Raw genomic sequence first — 15,616 nt, 5'->3', positions numbered from 1 at the left:
AGCTACGCTGGTTGTGTACGCAGGAAGACGTGCACAACTTTATTACGCTTATCCAGGACAAAATGCCATCTAGCTCGGAGGGCATCATAAGAGACATGACTATGGCTAGGTTTCCATATATAGAGACAAGCGAGCCGGCGAAATTGGATGTACCCCCCGAAAAGACACCCAATTTCACGGTGGCAGCTTTGGTTCTGCTTGGGGTTGGACTTGGTGGGCTGCAGATTGTTCGTCAGTGGGCTGCGACGTAGAAGTAAGGAAACGCCTCTAAGCTGGGTGAGAGTGTTTACCTCAGCAAGCCTATTAGCTTGAATAATAATCGTCTAGTGTACGGTTTAGAAAATTATTAGTCTCGCACGTTAACTTTGGTATACGGTCGTTTAAGAAATATTATAGTTTTCTTTTCGACTTCCAGATAAGAGCCTTTTATACCCAACTTTCTGTATTTACTTACGCATGGCAATACCTAAAAGGATACACGATTGTGAACAAGGCAAAAGTCGTGGATTTTCAGTATTGGTATCTGTGGAATATCCATAACTAACTGTGATTACATGTAGATACGATGGTATAAAGGCGTAACGCACTTATCTTATCAAGCCTCTTCTTCACCACTTCAATCCATCTTTTTTTCTCAAGGCATATTAAAATAACCAAAACAAGCAGTTCCTCTGCTCCCTCATTCTGCCGAACCAGTAGGCTTTGGCGTTGGCGCAAATTTGCTCTTCTCCCTGATTTTTGCGCCTCTCAGATAGAACCAAACGGGCACAGGCACCAGCAGGGCAGCAACGCAGCCAAGCAACGTGCCGGCCCATTGGACGCCCATGCCGTCAATCATGTAGACCGCAAAGAGGGGGAAGATGGCACCGAACAGGGAGCGAAGGAGGGTATTTGCTGCGATAGCCGAGGCAGCGAACTAGTTAATGTGTTAGCGCAAGTTGATCAAAATAAACGTAAATGGATATGAATGGGGTACATACCATCAAATATGCGTCGACAAGATAGTTCAGCGACTGCAAGAAGATGCTTAGGAGGCCGAAACCCGTGAGCAACCCGCTGAGCGTCGGCACGATCCAGTGAATGTCGGCTCTATACCCAGACCAGCCAAACCAAAACAACCCGAGTGAAAAGGCCACACCCCCAATGATGACCTCAGGCAACCGCCACTCTGGAATTGGCTTATCGTTGTTCGCTGCTAGTTTTTTCTGATAGCTAGGTTGTCGCAAGACGATAAAGAGACCTGCGGAGAGCTGTCCTATTATCATGCCGAAGAATGGGAGACCACCGACACCGGGACTGAACCCGTGGATTCGTTGGAAGACGATTGGATATGCCGTTAGGAAGAGGTAGAGGAGACCATAGATGAAAGACATATATATAGAGAGTAGCAAGACAATCGGTTCCAAAACTAACATCCTAAGTGGACGCGAGAAATTCTTCTCTATGAGCTCCCTGAAGTCAACTTCGATTTCCTCTTGCTTTGCGTGAATACCCCAGTTCTTTGTTCGACGCCGAAGCTCTTCAGCTTTGCTAACCAGGACGACTGGGGGGTAAGTTTCGCGCAGGAAGATGAGATTGAGGCCAAAGGCAACGAAGCCCATAATGGCGACAATGTATTCGGTCCAGCGCCAGCCAAGGTGTGACGTTACAATAAAGCCGCCTATGAAGGGCGCAAGGAGAGGACCTGTAAAGACAGTCATGGAGAAGACAGTGATGGCGATACCACGCGTACGGTTGTTAAACATATCAGAGAAGACGGCTGCAACACACTATCACAGAAGTCAGCACCATTCTCAGAAAAACCGCAATCCCGGAGGTTGGATGAGACATACCGCTAATGGACAAGCACCAAAGAATCCACTCCAGAATCGACAAATTAAGACAGTCTGGAGATCTTTGCCTACAGCCACAGCAATAGAGAATATTGAAAATCCAAATGATCCCAGAACGAGTGGTAACCGGCGCCCTTTCAATTCCGAGAATGGTGCCCATAAGATAGGTCCCGTAGCAAATCCAAGCACATATAATGACACACCAAGGACGCCGACTTCTGTGGATACACCAAATATGACTGCGACTTCTCGTGTGGCCGCACTGAAAATCGAACTGCCGAATGCTGCCGTCTTTTGTTAATTAGCTTGTGTCAGCCGAGGTATAGTATCGAAATTGCGCACCAAGGTTGTGTAACCAAGAATTACGCCAATAAACAGTTTTCTCTTCAATGGCCAGTTCTGTGCATGTAGTGGATCATCCACACCGTCGAATTCCACCACATATTCTTCTCTTGCTGGCAATGGTGGTGGATACGGCTTTCCACCTCCAAATTCAGTAAGTGGCTTCTTCGATTGCCTCGATTTCAAGCTTGCACCGACTGTAGCATTATGCTGACTCCGCTGTGTTTGTATGCGACTCAAGGCAGTCGGATGGCGTTCTAGGTCTACAACGTCGTCTCGCTGTGTTTGTAACCTCGACATGCCAATCTCCTGTCGGGTGACCGAGGGTGCGGAAGAGCCGGAGGAGCTGGAGCTCGAGACGGTTACTGTGCGCGCGAGAGCTTCTCTCTGATCTGGAGACGGGAATCTGTTCGGGCTGGCATCGAGCTCGGCTTTCTCAATGTCTTTATCAACAATGTCCATGATCGCGGTTGCTCAGCGAAAATAAATGAAGATGTAGGAAAATAACGAAAGGTTGCGTGCGACAATTGCTGGAACTGAGAGCCTTGATTTTTGGAAGGATTATCGACAGGTTTTCTTAACTCCGTCTCAGGGTCCACCGCAGCTAGCAACGGCTGTAACGACCTGGAGGCTACCAGACGAAAATTTATTCTGAGACGGTGAAGTAGCAATGGTCTTTCCTGTTTATATACAAGATTGTTTTGGGAAGCACGAGGAGAGAAGTGGTGGTGAGCGGATATGTTTTGCTCAGAAGGTGGGGACCAGTCGCAATGCGTCAAGAGCTTGAACTATCGCGAGGGGAGGGGATTGAATGTGACGTCGGCGGTGCTGAGCGGAGCGATCGTGTCTCGATGGAATCTCACCCAGGGCCGAGAGAATTCAGCAGCGCGCGCCGTCCTCAATCACTTGATGTCAAGCCTCGCAGACCAAGCTTTAAACAACATGGCAAGGCAGACCGTCGGGTCCACCGATCTTATAATTTCGAGCACCTAAGCTTCGATACTCTAGTGCCCACACGGTTAGATTGATTGTCCCAATCCTTCCAATCCTTCTGATTGCTCTGTTGTTCGATAAGCTACAATTGGGCTGGCTTCGTAAGCTAGGTGCTTGCTTACACCCGACAAGGATACGAACGCCGTGCGCGAACACCATAATAAAAGGTACGCGTATGATAACAGAGTCTTGATCCTATTGATTTTATTGGTTGGCTTTTATCGATAACCGTAGGACCCATTTTACTGGGGGAAGGGATATTATCTTGATATTCTGGCAAAACTCCTGACCGCCTATAAGGTCAGGGGTTTGATTGGTGCGCACGGGCCACAACCTTGAACACCTAAATCATCGGTGTAAGGGATAGAATACAGCATTATTAAAGAAAATTTGATCAGCAACTTAATACGGTAGCCCATCTCGAACAAAGTAAATTAATCTCATTAATTACAGCGGTATAGCCTCTCCATCAGAGCCGCTAGAAGCTCTCTCTGGAGCTAATGCTAGCAGCGTCATAATCCCCAGCAGTGTGTTCTTTCGCAACCCACGCAAGGAAGACCGTCTCATGAACCTGCACCGGCGGGCCATCTGGTTGCGGATCCCGCTCGAACTCTGGGACCTTCTTTACTTGAAATTCAACACCATCCCTCCGTGCCCTTCTTGCCGCATAGAGGCAGAATCCGAGATACCAGATACCTCCAAATCCCAGAATACTCCAAGCAACAGCTGGGGTGGTAAACCATGCCACTGCGGACGTGCCTTGTTGGGAGGAGGCGCCGCGAGGTGGAACCCAAGACGCGATAATTGGGTAAGCACTTCCAATCGCAAAGATAGTAGCGCTCACAATACTAAAGAAGGGCATGAAAGAAGACTTCTTACGCCACCTCTGGCGGCTGCTGAATCGGAGCTTGAGCATACCAAACCCATTCAGGAAACCAAAGATGGCGACGATAGTGTAGGAGTAAAGGTTTACGAGAACTCCATACGCATCGGAAGGTCCGAGCCCAATAGTTGCAAGAATCATGATAAGAGTGAACACCCAGTGGAGAAACAAGGCACCAAAGGGGGTCTCCTGTGAGTGGTGTTTTGTGTCAAGCCATGGTTGTGTCCATAGTCTGTGGAACGTCCTATTTAGAGACGTGTGGGACGGCTTTTGTAGCCAGAGCAAAATGCGACCTAGAGAGTAGTTGCGGGTCTGGCCAAAGAATTTAGCGAAGGGTAATATTCCTTCTTTTGCGATCTCCTGTTTCACTATAGGAGTGTTAATATTCGGTGGTTGCTAGATCTGCAGCCAGGATGGGACGAGCTTGCTTACCTCTTGCAGCAGTAAAGGTCATAACGACAATATTACCAAAGCTGGAGATTGCCAAAAAAGCTGCCAGGATACGATTGGGCAAGACAGGGTTATCCGAGACAGCTCCGAATGTCAGCTGGAAGAATAGAAGGGCGACGTTATTGTTCGGGTTTAGTTGGGCTTCCTTGGGAACAACTACCATCTACAATGAACAGAGTCAATCTTGGTGACTATGGCTTGAAGTAGCAAAACATACATATGCTACATTCACCAAGAGATAAAGAAAGCAAACAATAGCTACTCCAATGGCCGTGCCAATAGGGAACTTTCTTCGAGGCCGTCCAATTTCCCCAAGAACCTGGTTCATATCAGCGCTTGTCTAGACACCCAGCGGGTTCAGCTTACATAATTAGGCTGGTCAAAACCACTCCAGGCAAAAACAACTGCAAGAAACGCTTCCACGTATCCATATGAGTCCGTCGATGGAGATGAAAATGCATAGTTGGCAGTCATATTCTCGATCGCGTATGTTTTGGTGTGGAATGCTCCGGACCACGCACAGATACCGGCGATAATTATTATGAGCAGCATCAGTGCCTTGACAATTGCAAAGACGTTGCCCAAGTAAATACCACCACGTCGGGAAAATGCATGAATTCCACATGCGAATGTTGCAGCGCCAACGGCAATCCCTCGGACAGCGCTGTTTGTGCCTGGGACATTTGCTGCCTCTAGAATGCGGATTCCGAAGATAAGGCAATTCCCAGCCATATTGCCCAAGACTATGTAAGCCATAGCGAAGACGCAAGTTATGAGGAGGACAGTCCTGGATCTGGGACGATACGCAGGCCACGCATAAACATATTGAAGCTGGAGCTCGGTTAGCGAATTCCAAATTAGAACCGGGAACCGGGTGCGAACATACGTAGTTTAAAGTGCCTCCACTGCGAGGAATGCCTTGTTCGACTCCTTCAAAATCATATCGCGGCGTGTTTAGGCCGAATTCTATGCTAAGATGAGTCCCTGCAACAGTGTAAAGAGCACCGGCGAGCCAAAACAAAAGAGTGATGCCAACACTGCGAGTGCCGAGCATAATCGTCGAAGGTGAGTTGAAGATTCCAGTTCCTGTATTCATATCAGCACTTGTTATCGCAACTCCAAGGTGAAGAACCTATACCAATCATGCGATTTACAACAAGCCCGATGACTGACCAGTACCCAAGCCGAAATCGCTCTTCCGGGGCCTTTGTGATGAACGTATTTTCGATGTTCTCTGGAAATATCTCCGCCAGAGCGGAGTTGATGCTGCTCGCATCATCTTGGAACTGAGTTTCAGTTCGCAGCTCGGTGGTTGTTTGATCTGATGTCGATGCCATCCCCTGCGCGCGTGCAATCTCGGGTCAGCCTTAAAGGGAACAGTAGACGTCCAGAATGTATGGAACACGAAGACAGCTTGAGCCACCAGGAAGAACGGTCGGGTCCAAGAGACATATATATTGAATAAATAGAGTCACAACACCAAGATATTGGTTTTACAACCTGTACGAGCTTCTATGTCCCCCTAATTTCGCTTTCCTGCACACTAGAGAACTTCAAGTTTAACTCTTACAATTAAGCTTAAAAAACTAGAGACTTTACCCCTCTTGCAAGTGCACACCTTGCTTGCAAGTGCACAGCCCTTTGTACACTACCCGGTTGAAAGCTGAAAGCGCGTGTTGATCACGCCAATCAAAATGCGTAGATTTATCCCTTAACCCGCTGAGGTGCAACGCTTGGGCCAGTTTCAGGGCCGTACAGGAATATAGTGTGCAGTTCATGAACATTGAAACAAGAGCCTCCTATTGGCCAGGCCTTATCGATAACACTGCGCCCAAAGCAGCGGGTTAAGGGATACCTAAAAATGGCAAAATACGATAAAATGGCCGTGCGTAATACTTCAAAAGGTATATACTCCGCCGTTTGATCGCGCTTTCAACCGGATGTGCCAGGATAGTGTACAGTGTCCCCCTGTGCAACACACAGCAATTTCGGTAATCGCTAGTCAAGTGCACCATCCGGCGTAGATACTGTGCGCTTGTCCAAAGAGCTGTGCACCCGCAGAAAGGCAAGCCTTTAATTTTTTAAGCTTAATGAAAAGATTAAGCTTGAAATTCTCTAGTGCGTACAAAGCGAAATTGCTGTGTGTTGCGCGCGTACATAGGGGGACCACTAGAGCCTGACTTAAGGCTGACTCGAAAATCTATACACCCTCCTGTCATCTCCGGTGGTTAGCGCAGCCACGTCTACACGGCCTTACTTTCCCTTAAACAGCAAAAATACCAAAACTTCCCCTACAAAAAGGCCGTGCAGGCGTGCAGCGCTAACCACCGGATTTGACAGGAGGGTGTATATGCCGTGAGGCTGAGCTAAAGCCACTTTCCTTGAGGGCACTCGTAAAAAATGTGGATCCGACGCGCGCGCCAATGTGTAGCCTCCGAGATTGCACGACTATCCAGGAGTGCTGATTCACCGGTTGGTGAATACAATAGGGGGGTACATGATATCCTGCAGCGTCGTATTCAAGGCTCCATATTGGCGCTCTGCCGTCATTCAAGCCTGCATACATCTGATTTTCCTGCTTGCGGCCGAGGACGACCAAGTGATAACTTCACTCGAAGACGAAAGACATAGCCCAAGCACAATTTCATACAGGTAGCACGCCAGAAGATGAAACACATGATGATGGCTTGATAGAAGCTGTCGGCTTTCCGGTTCCTTCTCCTAACCAGACGACACGGACGGCGAACGGTCATATGCATTAGCCTTGCGACCATACGATGATGTCTGCTTCCGCATCAGACATCGTTCGTGCCGCTGAAGTTGCGTGGGATATTTATCGCATGGGCTGGGGAGAAGACTTGAATGCAAGTAAGTGGAGTTCATTTTGTCCCTTTCCAAGAGATTAGCATAGATATGATGTTGATCGTGCATGCACCGCTTCACCTAAACCGGCCCAGAACTTAGGATGTTCGCTCGGCTGGCCTAGCGGATACTGACATCCATTTGCACTCTAGATACACAATACAATGAATTCGGAAATGACATCAGAAATCTCGCAGAGAACCTTCGAAACATCACAACGGTCATCGAGAACGCAGCATCGTCATGGCAACAGCAGTCGATGAGAGGGCTCGGCGGAGGCAACTTTCGCGGACTGCCACCGCGAAGCCCACGTCGGGAATGGGACTTGTCATCTCTCAGAGAGATCATCGGTGACTACTACAGAACGATCCAAGACTGTAAAAAGCTCATAGAGGAGAATTCGAACTTTCGGATGGATCGAAACTTTGCATACAATATCGAGTGGAATCTAGTTATCCAGCCTAAGGTCAATCAATTAAGGCAAAGGCTCGAATCGCACAACTCGAAGATATTGATTCTTCTGAAGCCGCTCGAGTTGACACTCCTGACGGACATTCACAACGATCTGGCAGAGCGCATCGATGCCGTTCACCGAAGTGTGCTGCATCTCCATGGCCTGCTTATCCCCGATGTTGAGCAAGCTTTATACGAACAAGGCCAAGTTCCTCCTATATCTCTGAGAGTTCCAGAAGATATACAAAAAAAATTCCTTGCCGCTGCGGAAAAGGCATGTCCAGAAGTGGGGTTCCCGGGCCACTTTCCTCTCCAAGCGGGTGCGGATGCTTTCGTGTCACACTTTGAGAATAGCACCAAGTCGTTCTTAGGGGGCAATTTCCTCAGAGACAGATCGCCACCTCCGGCAAAGTATCTTAGCCTACTGAAGTGCGTATGGATTATAGACCGGCTCTTAGAGAGCGATGACCTAGCGCGGACTCGCAATGATAAGTACTCGCAATGGCCTGGATATATTACCCAGCTTCACGAGGACCTTTGCATGGAGTGCCAGAGGTTTACGGCGCCCTCTCTGCAGAGGCTGATCGCTCCGGACATATCGATTCCGCGACATGACGATGAATACAAAATCTGGCAGGAAGAAGATATTGCCGAGTATATATCGCCGCATCACGAAACGTATATGGAGGAGGTCTTGACAATGCTGATGCCCAGCCCCTCTCCATCCGTGAAAAAGGACTTGAAAGTGCTGTGCATCGACGCATCCAAGTATCGCCTCGTTGAATCCGTGGAAGACGCAAACAACCAGTCCAGCCACCGCAAAGAGTTCAAAATGGACATCGACCTCAAATCCGTAAACTTGACACCGATCTATGCCACGCCAACATCGAGACCGAAAGCACTCGAAGTGCTAATCAACAACTCAAGCATGCAAAGCAATCCCACGTTTCTAGAGCTTAAGCACCTTCTGCGACTGCAGCACGTGCTTACCGGGTACAAAGTGTATGAAAGATACGATCAGGCCATGGTCAAAATCTCCTCCTTTGTCTCTAGCCAATCCATGGCAATTGAAGAGCACGGTAGGCTGCAGCTGTGGCTCCCGGAACCAGTTCGCAGTTCAGCAAACACAGGCTCCCCGACTCTTCGCGAAGCCCAGATGGCCAATCAATTGGGTATGCCGGCCATGCCAGTCCACTCGCAGCAAAGTATTGCGTCGATAGCATCAGCAATGCAGACCATAAGACTCCGCGACGGCGCAGGCAGCCGACAGGGAAGCCGATCTTCCGTAACGACCAACGGAGGCAATAATGGCCGAAGCACGCCACAGTCGTCTCTCAGCCCGTCCATGAGGAAGACCCAATCGAGCTATCAAAGCACGGCCTCCACGACGTCACTGCATTCCACGCAGTCAAAAGGGCGCACGCCGAGCATGATGACAACGTCGAGTTCGATGAGCCGCAGCACGGTCACGTCGGTTACGACCATCAGCACGGGCTCTGGGAAAGCTCATCTGCATGAGAAGCCGGCGAAACCGCTTCTAGTGATGTTCTTGAAGAGCCGTGATAAGGGGAAGTTGGCTATTGCAGCTGTTGAGATGGACGATAAGACGATTATCAAGCGAGAACGATGCGAGTGTTTGACTTCGAATAGTAATTGTCGCATTAGCTGCGTGGAACGCGCAGATGGATATCTATTGGCGCAAAGGTGGGATACGGACGAGAGCCTGGCGAGCTGGAACCTGGCAAGAGTGGGGATGCACCAAAGAAAAGAGTTGCCAGCAGATTCATGGAATGACTTGAAGAGGATTTCGGTCAAGTTCGAGAGCATGGAAGGTAAGGCTATCTCCACCCTATCTACCTAGCCTACGCTGATTAGCCGATGTCATCAGAGCGATACAGGTTCGCAGGAATCCCATGTTCATGCGCGCCAAAGTTGCAGCACGACCTCTCGCGATGTATATTAGACGGGCATCAGGGCGTATTTGGCGTTGTGAAGAGGATTGGAAGTGTAAGGCTACACAATTACAACCAGGAACGAGAGAAGGCGACCAAGAGAAACATGGTGCTCGGCGTTTTGCCTGAAGACGAGCTGGATCTATGACAGGATGGGTAAATACACGACTCCGGCGCTTTTGGTCATAGAAAAAGGTGCAGTGCATACGCTAATGTCCTTTACAAAATATTTATGGTTTGTAAAAGTGCTGCGAAAATTAGATTAAGCATACACAACATCGATTTTTGGCAGTTCACCACATAAATTATATGCCTGCCACGCCTACACATTATTTTTACTTCCAAAATAGTAAGGTTTATATTTATATTATATTATCTAGGTTAATTTTTAAGTATTATAGGCGCTACAATAGCCCGTGAGAGCCTCTAGAAACAAGCCGCCAGTTAATCTATATAAAGTTCTTAACTAATTAAGCGGAATACTATTACTTAATCTAAGATTTGTCACGGCGACTCAGTCAATCAAGGTACTAGCACGGTAATACAACGCGCGCACGCCTGTACAATTGGTAGTCTATAGACTCGAATATCAAGATGAGAAGCAAAAGGGAGTGGAAGGAAGGACACGTCTATATACACAGAGCCAAGCCCTTAGCCTAACCCCTGACTAGGGCCCCTGTCTAGGCCATGCCATAATTTCGTAACGGTGCCGTTACAAGATTACTATTTATATAGGCCTCCGTATAGTTCTAACGCGCTACCTACCTCTATAATTTAGTTCTAATAAAGACGTTAGGGAGGAGGAAAAGGAGGAGGGGGGGTGTTGGACACTAAATAGGGCCTAGTTTAGGGGTACTATAGGGAAGGTCCCTCCCCCCTATATAAGTAGCTAGATTCTGTCAGGTGACGAAGTCACCTCGCCTATATGTATTGTTCCGTGCCTGACATCTTGCCAGTCACTCGCTTACCTTTTGGTATTTGTGCCGTGGCTGGGTGGTGCGGAGCCTGTCACCTCACAGATTCTCTTTAATTTAATCCTTATACAAGTTCTAACAAAAAGGAAAAGAAAAAGAAAAGGTAAAGTTATAATTATAGAAGTTAGATAAGAATTTAGATAAAGAAGATAAAAAAAATAAGGGCGCGTTCGGTTGCAGCTCCAGATTGAATCTGGAGGCTTCAGAACCGAGTTGATCTGGAGCCTCAATCTGATCTGGAGGTGTCTGTTCGGTCAATCTGGCGACATTCTGACCTGGAGCTCCTCCAGATCGGCAACCGCGTCAAATTCACACGCTTTACCGTATATAGTAGTTGAACTTGAGCTCTTGGCGTCAGATCAATCTGGAGCTTTTTTCTCCAGATCAATCGTCAAGTCGAATCTGGAGCTCTGCTCGTGCGCCCGTCCGATTGCCCACCATGCCCCCACCGTCACCGCCCTTACCGACGACAGTATTACTGCAGCAGCTGCAGGCCCTATACGATGTCCTCTCCTTAATTCATACTGTCACCGTTCAGATCCGACGAGGCAGAAGGCGTCGCTAATTTTAAGCCTCATCTAAGTTATCTCATAAATCCGACGCTTCGCAGAAGATTTCAGGTGACTCAGGGCAACGCATGGGCCGCACGCTAACTCCTGCGAACTCCTAGACCAATCAGAACCGTGAACTAGTTTCAGCCCCCTGCGCACCCCCTGTCACCAGCAATCTTCTACGGAGCGTCTAAGAGCTTATAGGAGTCTCTTTAGTAGTAACTAAATATTTTAGATCGCGTATCTTAGCTTTAACTAGCTCTAAAGAGGCCCCATTAACAGTTATTATCGCTTTATTTAATGCATTTTAATCTTTAGGTAATAACCTTTAATTCTATATATATAAATACTAATTATAATATATTTAGAGGCACGAGATATAGCGCGCAAAACCTTAAACGCGTTTTTAAAACGCATCTTTATACCACCTACAGACGTTCTACCTACTATTATCTACACCATAACTATATTACGTCTATTTTTCGTTATAAGTTAATTCCTATAACCTCCTATAAACTCCTATAAACTCTTATAAACTCCTAGGTTAACTAAAACGCTTATATACGGGACACTAGGACGCGTTACCCTACTATATACACCTATTACCGGCTAAAACACTACTAGGCTATATTCTTACCAACTCCTATAAACTCCTATAAACTCCTATAAACTCCTATAAACTCCTAGGCTAATTAAATGCCGCCTAACCGCGATTGTAGGAAGAAATGGTATAAGAGCGGCCGGTAAAAGGCGGGGATAGGTGGGGTAGAAGCTTATCTACGCCTAATACTGTAACTAAGTCGTATTGCAGCAATCAATTAGATAGATTTAGAAGAATTGCTATCTATTATTTAAGAAGCTTAGTATAAGGGAAATGTTCCTTTATAGATAAATATTTTAAAAGAATATTTTAAATAAATACTCTAGTATATAAACCCAGGAGGCCGCCCTTAAACCCTTTATCTAGAGTAGGTGCGCACCTTAAGATATTTAATATTTGGTTTTAGTAATATACTTCTTATTATATATACTAGTTTTAAAAAGAGTCTTATTTTTTATACTTTTTTAATCTTAATAGGCAAGATTACTATCTAGTTAGTCCTATTAAGTAAGCTTAGGGATAAGTAGTTAGATAATATCTGAAAGCTTAATAGTTCTAATCTATATCTTATTACTACTAAAAGTAGGATTATAGATAAGGCCTTAATTATAAAGGTAAAGAATAGTGTGTATATATATATTCTTTTTAGTCCTAAATAGGCCTTATTAAAGTCTTTCTAGGCTGCGTTAAATAGCCTAGAACTATAGGCTAGGATTAAACTTATTATAATTAATAAGTATTATCTAGTAAAGCAATAGGAAACGTTTTAACTAGCATTTACTATAATAGGCGAGCTATAGATAATTCTTTATTAGGATATAGTTTAGTTTAGTTATTTAGCTATACTTAATAAGGAGGTAAAGCAACTAGTTCTTTAAAACGCTGGTTTTTACTTTATCAGTAGTTATATGTACTAAACTAAGGTTATTAGAACTTTTATAGATTGCCTTAATATCTTAATCTATATACTACCGCTTAGTAAAGGCAAAGTAGATTTATAAAACGCACTATACTTCCTATTAGATACGTATATAGATTTAGATACCATAGTCCTAAAGTAAATACTAAAGATAATTGTCTTTATAGACGGTTGTTAGTCTATCTAAAAAGTAGCGGTATACTTTTAAAGAGCACTCCTTATAAAGACTTTAACCTTTATACCTAATAAATAGTATACTATAAATGCTAATAGTAAAGCCTATTGCGTTACTAATATAGTCTAAGTATATACTATATATATTTAAGAGTATAATCGTACTACTTAATATAAAGAGTTTAAGAAATCCTTATCGTCTATAAGGATTATAGTGGTAACAACCTCTTTTGGTATAGGTAGCGCTTTAAAAGTTTTTAATTATAAAGAGTCTTATAGATTATTAGTAGCGTCTTAATTACGGTAAATAGGGCTATAGTTAAACTAATAAAGGTTATATATTTCTACTATATTAGGCCTTTAATATAGAAGGTATTAATAGACTAAAAATTAAACAGCTATAGTTATAACTAGACGCATCTTAGAAGACTACTTATAGGCTATATTGAAATTAACTACTAGCTAATTAAGTAATAGTATATAGTTAACTAGCTAACGGCTATACGCTTAGCAGCTTTAAGCTAGGCTCTTACTTCTATTAATAAAGGTATATCTATAAGAGTAAAACTGCATTAGAAAATAGATACTTCCTTTACAGGCAACGCGCCCTCGCTTACTAGCCCGCCGCTTTATCCTAACCTATACTTTAACCTTATTATATAAAAGCGTCCTCCTCTTACCGTTTTACTCTTGCTCCTCCATCTTCTCTTTCTTCCCTAACACTGCGCGTCCCCCTTATTAGATATCATTGCCTTAGTTTAACCTCCTTACTCCACCCCTAAGCCATTTTATTTACCTATTAGCGTTAGCACACATATAAGCTACTTCCCTTATTTTCCGTGTCTTAGACTAATAGTAGTGTAGTACCTCTTAGGTTCTTTAATAACGACTTCCTCCCCTATACTCTTTTTATAGTAATAGATAAAACGGCTCTTTTTATTCTTGCCGCTGGAGTAGCAATTACTATTCGTCCTTTTTATAGCCCGATCTTAAGAGACTTGTCCCACTTACGCGTGCGGGTATTTACAATAATTAAAGCTTTCCCCCCTCCTATTTAGGTCATTCCTTAGCCTCTAGGGAGCTATACCTATAGCTACTAATTAACAGAATCTGTAGGAATTACCACATCAGTAATACTGCCTACTTTATTTTCCTAAAAAAGTCTCCTTCCTAGAGCAATAGCGCCTAGTCCCTTGCCACTGCGAGCTCTATTATACCACCTTATATCCCATTATATTTTAGCCAGTAACCCTACTTAATTATAAAAACATCCTCTCCCCAAAATAGGCTATATGCTATTAGCCCTAAATTACCTTAAGTTATAAAATTTATAACTTAATCCCTATCGGCATAGCTATAAATAGGTATAGAGCTATGCTAAAAACCGTCTAGCTATAGATTATACGGGTTATAGCTACTGTAAGCTATAAACACGTTAGGTAGTATTACATTATAATATTATAATAAAGGCGAAGCTAGATGCTAAAGTAAATCCTTAGCGAAATAATTATAGGCTAATACTAATTATTTAGCCTAGTTAAAGCTGCGCCGCTAGAAGCTAGAAGCCTTTATCCTCCTTAATACCTTTTCTACCTAGACTTAAATCTTACTTTAGCCTAATAATTAGAGGATTGCATTACAATCGGAGAAGCCGCTAGACTTTAGTCTAATTTAGTTCCCTATTTAGCTAAGGAGGCGCGGGTTATATAAAAATATCCCTTATATAAACCTAAGACTTATAAGGCAGAATTTAGAGGTAAACGGCCTATTTGGTAGCATAGCCTAGCTTCTAGTAAAGCTAGCGTTATAATCTTGCTCTTAGCTAATAAATACTAAAGGAAAATTTGCGTACTTAATTTTTTAACGGAGATAGACTTTATACGGCTACTATATTAACTAAAAGGGCATAGTAAGATGGATATGGGCGTAATCGCCTAATCTACTCACGCTATCTGCCCCCTATGTCGTTTATAACATCCAGTTACGGGAAAAGGTAAAAGTAAGGCTTTTACGTATATTTAGGAGGTTAAGTAGTAGCTATAAGCTCTGTAGACTACGATTAAGGAGGCTTCTTAGATCCCAGAATAAGGGTAGAGGAGGTACTTTACTACTAACCTCCTTAATAAGGAGGCTTGGTGCAATATGCCTATTAGAGGCTAAATATACTACCTTAGTTAGTTAGATTTTAACCTTAGTTTCCTAATAGGCGTTAATCTTGTAATAGAGCTTAAGCCTATATAAACCTTTATGCGTTATAAACGGCATAAAGCGTAGATTATATATTTTAATTCGCTATAGAGCTTATAAGGTTATTTTAGTATAGATACCGCGGATAAGAGCTAGTGGCAAAGAGGGGACTAGCTTACACTTAAAAGCCTAGTGTAATCCCCCTTTAGAGCTATTAGAAAGGTATAAGATAATAGTAACTCTAATAATAATAGTAGTAGTAATAGTGGCTCCTTCTTAACCTATTTGTTTTTATTTAGAAATTTCGCTTAATAATACTAAGTTTTACACTAGTCCCTCCAGAAAATAGATAGCTTTATCTTAATATTATACAGTTACAGCTTCTAAGAAAGGCGCGAGCAGTATACCTTAAATAAAGCATAAAATACCCCTTTCCCCTCTAA

At 44.2% G+C, this 15,616-nt stretch overlaps 3 protein-coding genes across 3 annotated transcripts; 1 reads left to right on the top strand and 2 right to left on the bottom strand.

Annotated features, from left to right (window-relative positions):
• Nucleotides 1-356: 356 nt before the first annotated feature.
• Nucleotides 357-3,104, bottom strand: K441DRAFT_630567 (major facilitator superfamily transporter). The gene is made up of 4 exons (XM_067646281.1): nucleotides 2,175-3,104; nucleotides 1,833-2,123; nucleotides 981-1,769; nucleotides 357-916 (listed from the first exon to the last, which is right to left on the bottom strand). Exons 1-4 carry the CDS (start codon nucleotides 2,634-2,636, stop codon nucleotides 680-682), a joined length of 1,779 nt encoding a protein of 592 aa, XP_067507036.1. The 5' UTR covers nucleotides 2,637-3,104; the 3' UTR covers nucleotides 357-679.
• Nucleotides 3,105-3,577: 473 nt separating this feature from the next.
• K441DRAFT_630563 (high affinity methionine permease) lies at nucleotides 3,578-5,971 on the bottom strand. The gene is made up of 6 exons (XM_067646280.1): nucleotides 5,639-5,971; nucleotides 5,387-5,586; nucleotides 4,867-5,331; nucleotides 4,718-4,819; nucleotides 4,483-4,663; nucleotides 3,578-4,418 (listed from the first exon to the last, which is right to left on the bottom strand). The coding sequence occupies exons 1-6, from the start codon at nucleotides 5,835-5,837 to the stop codon at nucleotides 3,646-3,648; spliced, it is 1,920 nt and encodes a 639-aa protein (XP_067507035.1). The 5' UTR covers nucleotides 5,838-5,971; the 3' UTR covers nucleotides 3,578-3,645.
• Nucleotides 5,972-6,960: 989 nt separating this feature from the next.
• K441DRAFT_630560 (uncharacterized protein) lies at nucleotides 6,961-10,239 on the top strand. Its single transcript, XM_067646279.1, has 3 exons — nucleotides 6,961-7,368; nucleotides 7,515-9,647; nucleotides 9,704-10,239. The coding sequence occupies exons 1-3, from the start codon at nucleotides 7,278-7,280 to the stop codon at nucleotides 9,913-9,915; spliced, it is 2,436 nt and encodes an 811-aa protein (XP_067507034.1). The 5' UTR covers nucleotides 6,961-7,277; the 3' UTR covers nucleotides 9,916-10,239.
• Nucleotides 10,240-15,616: the final 5,377 nt, after the last annotated feature.

Source organism: Cenococcum geophilum (genome assembly GCF_001692895.1).
Source record: "Cenococcum geophilum 1.58 unplaced genomic scaffold K441scaffold_9, whole genome shotgun sequence".
NCBI lineage: Eukaryota > Fungi > Ascomycota > Dothideomycetes > Gloniales > Gloniaceae > Cenococcum > Cenococcum geophilum.
This window is presented reverse-complemented; position numbering and strand designations above follow the sequence as displayed.

Bases quoted from the DNA above. Each gene is read 5' to 3' on its own strand.
- K441DRAFT_630567 (XM_067646281.1), bottom strand. From the start codon at position 2,636: ATGGACATTGTTGATAAAGACATTGAGAAAGCCGAGCTCGATGCCAGC. The intron at 1,770-1,832 runs GTATGTCTCATC...CTTCTGTGATAG, and splicing joins TTGGTGCTTGTCCATTAGCG to TGTGTTGCAGCCGTCTTCTC. The intron at 917-980 runs GTATGTACCCCA...CACATTAACTAG, and splicing joins TTGTCGACGCATATTTGATG to TTCGCTGCCTCGGCTATCGC.
- K441DRAFT_630563 (XM_067646280.1), bottom strand. From the start codon at position 5,837: ATGGCATCGACATCAGATCAAACAACCACCGAGCTGCGAACTGAAACT. The intron at 5,587-5,638 runs GTATAGGTTCTT...ATATGAATACAG, and splicing joins TGTTGTAAATCGCATGATTG to GAACTGGAATCTTCAACTCA. The intron at 4,664-4,717 runs GTATGTTTTGCT...TGTTCATTGTAG, and splicing joins TCTTGGTGAATGTAGCATAT to ATGGTAGTTGTTCCCAAGGA.
- K441DRAFT_630560 (XM_067646279.1), top strand. From the start codon at position 7,278: ATGATGTCTGCTTCCGCATCAGACATCGTTCGTGCCGCTGAAGTTGCG. The intron at 7,369-7,514 runs GTAAGTGGAGTT...TTTGCACTCTAG, and splicing joins GGGAGAAGACTTGAATGCAA to ATACACAATACAATGAATTC. The intron at 9,648-9,703 runs GTAAGGCTATCT...CGATGTCATCAG, and splicing joins CAAGTTCGAGAGCATGGAAG to AGCGATACAGGTTCGCAGGA.